Source organism: Leptonychotes weddellii, chromosome 1 (genome assembly GCF_054177405.1).
Source record: "Leptonychotes weddellii isolate Sample4059 chromosome 1, ASM5417740v2, whole genome shotgun sequence".
Taxonomy (NCBI): Eukaryota; Metazoa; Chordata; class Mammalia; order Carnivora; family Phocidae; genus Leptonychotes; species Leptonychotes weddellii.
In genome coordinates this window covers 119,307,967-119,314,644 of record NC_138369.1, presented here as the reverse complement: position 1 = coordinate 119,314,644, position 6,678 = coordinate 119,307,967, and the positions used below count along the sequence as shown (strand labels likewise).

The 6,678-nt window shown below is 38.1% G+C and overlaps 1 protein-coding gene across 6 annotated transcripts in view; it reads right to left on the bottom strand.

Annotated features, from left to right (window-relative positions):
• VPS8 (VPS8 subunit of CORVET complex) overlaps positions 1 to 6,678 on the bottom strand; it is a 244,539-nt gene that overhangs the window by 59,337 nt on the left and 178,524 nt on the right. For all 6 annotated transcript variants that reach the window (XM_081830850.1, XM_081830876.1, XM_081830874.1 and 3 more), the window contains 3 exons: positions 6,277 to 6,380; positions 1,231 to 1,312; positions 788 to 870 (listed from right to left, as the gene is read on the bottom strand). In XM_081830850.1, coding sequence (XP_081686976.1) covers positions 788 to 870; positions 1,231 to 1,312; positions 6,277 to 6,380 — 269 coding nt within the window. The remainder of the gene's footprint in view (positions 1 to 787; positions 871 to 1,230; positions 1,313 to 6,276; positions 6,381 to 6,678) is intronic.

The following is a 6,678-nucleotide window of genomic DNA, read 5'->3' as shown; positions in this document are numbered from 1 at the left end:
GTGTGTGTGTGTGTGTGTGTGTGTGTGTGTGTGTGTGTGTGTGTGTGTGTGTGTGTGTGTGTGTGTGTGTGTGTGTGTGTGTGTGTGTGTGTGTGTGTGTGTGTGTGTGTGTGTGTGTGTCTATGCTGCATAAAATGAAGGAAGACAAAATGGATTCTAAGGATAATTCCTGCTGTTTCCCCAGGAATGTTCACAGATTGTTCGAAAAATATATCTTAGGGTATTTTTAGTGTTCTTTTGATGATGTTGGGAACGTTCAGGCCTTTTTGCTGAAGGAAATAGGCTGAAATGATATTTCCTACAAAGACTGTGGATACAAAGTTGGGTAGAATTTAGAACAGGGGATAAGTGCTGGGCATAAAAAAATTTTTTTATGATGAGTTGGAAAACCTAAGTTACAACCAATGATTAAGAAATGCCTATATTAATGTGTAGGTTATCTTTTTTTTAATCTAAAAAAGCACAATTAGCTGGAAATAAATGGTGGTTCTCTCCCAGTTAGCACATGAACAGGAAGCCTGTATATCTGAAACCCCAGATGCCAGGGAACTCGTGAAGGCTGCACATCCTCACAGAAGGTCGCCAGTGTGTGCCAGGCAAACCCACACTCCTGGAGCACCAGGAAAGGCTCAAGGAAGACGGTCATAAGTTAGATAGTCAGCAAGGTCAAAACTCAGCTGCGTTACTCTAGAGACCCATTTGAACATTAGCTTAATTTGTTATTTAAGCATAACTAGAATATTAGTTGAAACTGATCAACATTGAATTTTCTCCCCTTTTAACTCACCTGTAAGATTCTTTGCAAGATTGATGGGAGGGCAATAAATGCAGCCATGCTGTTTAGAACTTGCATGGTCAAAGATTTCAGAGCTGTTAAAATAATAAAATGTTAATATTAAGGTTAGTTTAAAATAAGAGGTTTTGGTTTTCCCTATAAGTCAGTGGAAAATAGTGGATTTATATAAAAGCTTCCTAGAAACTTAGCTAACCAGGGCCAGTTGGATATTTTAAAGGTAACTGCTGATAAGTAACAAAGCTACTATTACTCAAGACAAATGACAGAATTGGTGCCATAGAAAGAACTAAACATAAAAGGTGAGATTAACACTATACTATGATTGCATTAAGAAAAACAGTAAGACTATGATACTGGGAGAAGGTATCATAGTGAAAATTTTTCACAGATAGAAACGGGTGATGGTATAGGTGGACTCTGATGAATGTAATTACCGTCAGGGTGTAGATGAGGTGCAGCTGAACCAGACAGCTTCTGAGGGGCCATCATTGCCTCCAACAATGGAAACCAAAGGGCCTATAATGTCAGAGGAAACCAAAGCGCTCTGTTATTTTTAAGATTAACATCAGCATAGTGTTTTACAGGTTGAGATGTACCTCTCACATACATTTGTTTATAAACCTTTTAAAAAGAAAAGATAGAACACTTGACTGCGAAGAGACAAGACAGTAAAAAGCAATGACCACAGCTAGAACAGGTTTCTTTACCACACGCCTTGGGAAAATAAAGAAACTGAAATAAGTCTAGACCTTGGAACTGCAACCTTCTGTGCTTCAGGAAAAGGCCTGTTCTGATATACCATGCTATATGCACACCACTGACCAAGACTAAGTGACCCCTTGTACTGCAGGAGAGGACAGAGGACCACCTGCCCCCTCTGCTACCTTACCCCCCCATTTCTCTTCAGCCACACCAAGCAACAGAAATGAATAAAGGCTGTCCAAAGTTTTGTCCTCTACAAAGCGCTGTTCTGTATTTCCTTAGTCATCATAGACCCAGAAGTAGAAGTTAACGTTATTTCATTGAACATTTCCAACCACATCAGGAGATAAATTAATAGACCCACCATTTATTTATTCTTATTATGTTGGGTCCTCAATTAAATGATTTACACATAGTTTCTCATTTCAATCTCGTAACAGCCTTGTACAATAAGAATGATCTTCACTTGAGATAAGAAACTGAAGTTTAGAAAAGTAATTTGCCAAAGATCATACTACCAGTAAACTGGTACTCTGGCTCCAAATTCTGTGCTCTTCCTTTTTTTTGGGGGGGGGGATCTTTAATCAAAAATCAAACTAATACATTTTAAACTTTCAAACATGGTTTCTTGTTGGACAATCATTTACAAAGGCCTTAACTCTATGTCTTGAGAGGAATCTATTCCTGCAAACATGTGGGAGTCAATTAAGAAAGGTCAGAGGAGAACAAGAGTGGTTATTGAGAGAAGAGGGCATGTTCTGTACTCCACCACCTGACCCAGTACAAGTTCTATGGCACTGGAGATATGGGAGCCTCTTAAGGCAAAGGGGGACAGACTGCGGGTCCTGTAACTTTTCCACTGGGTGACCTTCCAACTGAAGAGCTCTACTAGAAAGCCTTTATCTGCTCCCATTTAAGGTTTTATAAGGCCCAAGATTTTATACTGATAACCTTTTTTTTTTTTTTAAAGATTTTATTTATTTATTTGAGAGAGAGAGAGCATGAGAGGGGGGAGGGTCAGAGGGAGAAGCAGACTCCCTGCTGAGCAGGGAGCCCGATGCCTCGATGCCTCGATCCTGAGACTCCAGGATCATGACCTGAGCTGAAGGCAGTCGCTTAACCAACTGAGCCCCCCAAGCACCCCTATACTGATAACTTTTGATGTATTTCTTCAAGTTCTCAAGATACTGGTTTTAACTGTATTACATACTGGCAATTTTTTATTTTACTGAAATTTTAATTTATTTAGTACTCGTGAATTTTTAGTCTTATATTTTATTCTGAGATAGCTTTACTTAGCTTATCTTTAGTTGCCTATTTTAACATGTTTTTATAACCACATCATTTATTTCTGTGTAGTTAATTTTATTTTATTTTATTTATTTATTTTAAAGATTTTATTTATTTATTTGAGAGAGCGAGAATGAGAGAGAGTACATGAGAGGGGGGAGGGTCAGAGGGAGAAGCAGGCTCCTCGCTGAGCAGGGAGCCCGATGCGGGACTCGATCCCGGGACTCCAGGATCATGACCTGAGCCGAAGGCAGTTGCTTAACCAACTGAGCCACCCAGGCGCCCTGTGTAGTTAATTTTAATTGTGTAATTTAATTATATATGCTTACCTTTTGTTTTTACATATTTAATATGTTTAGAAATTTGATTTTTAAATTTCCTTATTTAATCCAGACAATTTAGAAGAATTACCTTTGTAAAGATTAGCTGTTTCTAGACTATAAATAGTAGACTGGGGGAAGCATGGTTGTAGAGGTAATAGCCACGGGATATGTTCATACTCTACACAGAGAAATTATTTTTCTCTAATTAAATCTCCACACGAACCATCCCCTGACAGCGAGCAACAAACTAAACCTGAATTTCTTTCTTATGCTGTGTAATAAACAGCTTTCTTTTCAGGGAATTATATGCATAACAAAGCCAAACTCTTCGTTACATGTAATCACTGTGTATTAGGGCAGCCCCGTAAACAGATATACAAAGGCAGGACAGGTAGAGATTCAACTTGAGAAAGGACTAATAGCCCAATTTCCTGCAGTCTGCTTTAAGTAAATACTCATAACATTAAATCTTGTGATGACAACTTCTGGAAAGAGATATTATTAACGGTCCATTGTCAGACTTTCGAATACTTCCAATCTTCTAGTTAGTTGAGTGTCTGTGGCAACAGCTCTTGTTCTCACTCTCTCCAAAACAAAGAGAATCAAGACAAACCACCATTAAAATCCCCCACACTTAATGTCTGGTATTATATAAAATCAGTCTAGCATTTTTCACATAAGATAGTATTTATATAAAATTTACATTCAAATATTTTTGTTGTTATTATGAAACTCGTTCAGAAACAAAGCAGAAACCAGTTGTTGGAGGGTGGGGGGTGTGTGTGTGTGGGGGTGTCTAAGACAGGGAGAGACAGACTTCTCTTACACGCAGCCAGTGAATGGCGTAACAATAGCCATAGAGAAGTGAAAATTTCAAAGGATAGGTAGAAGTCTAACATCTAATATTTTTACTAAAACAAATTCCAACTCAGACAAAAAAAAGATCGAGTAAGTTTTCCTTTTGCCACATCAAAAGAAGCATTGTTCCTGTCTCTGATTAAGAGATACAGAGTTCATATATAGTCAGAATAATCCCTAGAGTTCTGGAGGCATGGATTTTTATAACTAATTCTACCATTAATACATGTGAATCTGGACATACTTCAGCTTATGTGAACCTAAACAGCCCTACTTACAAAACATAATTATCCTTTTTCCTTAAATTTTCCATGAGAAGATGGAGGAGGATCAAATAGATATTGGAGAGGAGATGTAAGGGTTGAAAAGTGAAAAAGACTTAGAATTAAGTATGTATGAACACAGCTTAAAGAATTCTACCCTTTTATGTTTCTCTATCAAAATGTAACCAAGTCCAGGGGTGCCTGGGTGGCTCAGATGGTGAAGCGTGTGCCTTCAGCTCAGGTCATGATCCCAGGGTCCTGGGATGGAACCATGCTCTGCGGGAAGCCTGCTTCTCCCTCTCCCGCTACCCCTGCTTGTGTTCTGTCTCTGGCTGTCTCTCTGTCAAATAAATAAAATCTTAAAAAAAAAAAAAAAAAAGTAACCAAGTTCAAATACACCCAGCCAACCAAAAGATAAATGAAAATAAAAACTTAGGAATAGAAAAATCATGGCAAAAGGACTGCTGAAAAACCCATAATACATTTTCAAAAGATTAAACAATTTATGGGAATTGTGGACACAGAAAAGAATGTATGTGTTATTAGCCTCAATGAGGTAAAATAACATAACTAATTAAAATTAAGAGGAATGGAGAAGAGAGGTTGGAGCAAACCTGAGTTCACGTAAATTTCCTTACTGGCTTGGCATCACAGATATTATAAAAATGGAAATGTAATTATAAACAATGATTCCAATCTATTACAGTCATTCAGATTTTTTTTTAGGCTGTAGTGATATTAATTAAGAGATAGTATGGTGAAGAAATACTTATTCAGAAGATTGAATACTATATTTATTTGTAAAAGCAAGCATTTCCTGATCCAACTTTTCTAAAATTACGTCAACCTTGGCAGATAAAAAGTATCTAGACTGATGGTCACCCAATGATAATGACGGTTATTTCTGGGTGATAGGATCTTACAAGGTAATTTTTAAAAAACATTCTTCTGTGTAACTTTTTGTATTGCAAGATTTTAAAAAAATAATGAGTATGTATATCACACAAAAAACTTTTTTTTAATAAGGAAAAAAATCACCTCTATTATGTAAATGTGCTTGTTGTACACAATTTATCTTCTGAAGGGTTTTTAAAATGTATGGCCTTAAAAAATCATAGACGAACAGAAAACAAAAATAAGTTTATAATTCTCACTGTAACATGTATGGTTAAATAGATATAAAAAAAATCTGCCTTACTTCCCATTTCAGAACCTCAGGAAGAGAAAGGGGTTAGGTGGTGCCAAGTCAGAGGCTGCAGCCCGGAGGGGCAGGCACTGAGGAGTTACGATGCCATATCACGCTGCAACTTTTCTTCAGAAAACTGCAGCAGAATGTGGCTGTCAAGTCACCTCTCGCCCCCTTAGTTTCTGCTTCCCTGCTGTAACTCCCACCTGCACCAGGTGCTCAGCCATACTTCCTTCAGTTTTGTGCTCTTCCTTTTGGCAGTCTGGAATCTGTTACAACTGTGGTTCCAACCTTGGCTGTAGAGTGGAATCATGTGGGAAGATTTAGCACTGGGTCTCAATCCAGAGACTTTAATTTAATTGTTCTGGGGTGCAGCCTGAGTGCTGGGATTTTCTCAAAGCTCCCCAAGTGACTGTAATGTGCAGCAGTTGAGAAACTACATCACAGCCTTCTTTGACCTTCTCCAGCTTTCTCTGTATCCCCTGAGGGTTTCCCTCTAGCTCCTCATGCTCATTTTCCTCCACAGAGGATAGAAGAGATGATAAATGACAACACATCCACAGAATCACTACATGGAATACACAAAATCTCAGTCCAAAGGGAACAAGGACATCTAGCATTCATGCGCCTAAATTCTGCAGCACAGCCAGATCTAGGAATATAAAGCCTTTTGTGAGAACAAAGAGGACAGGCACTCCTCACAATAACTTTAGGAGGCCTATACTCCCGGGAGCACTAAACAGTGATTAAAATCCAGTTGAATTAAACTCAGGTGGCTGAGAGGGCAGCAGAAATAGAATTAATTCCTAGTTTCAGATCAGAACAGACTCTGATATGCCTAAGTAGTCATTCTCCTACCTCTCGTTGCTGCTGGTTCAAATTATGTGAATTTCTCTGGCAAAGGGCAATTGTCTCTACCATGGTATCTTCAACATCCTTCAATGAGAGCTCCTCTTTGGTCTCTAGATTCAGAAAAATTGTTAACAACACTTAAGGATAGATTACTGATGATCCTCAGAGCTTCTGTAAAAAAGTTAAACTATTTTTTCTTTGCATAGCACTGGTTTTCTATTATGAAATCTTCCATAAGCATGATAGCAATGCTTAGTAGATTAAAAACAGGTAATTTTATTTCCATGTAAATGCCTCAGATGCACAGGACATATAAAGCACATCACACTTAGCATTTTAATATGCTTTAGCTATGGAACAGCCCCAATTATCTGTTTGTGGGTTAGTCAGCAGAAAGATTACCTTTCA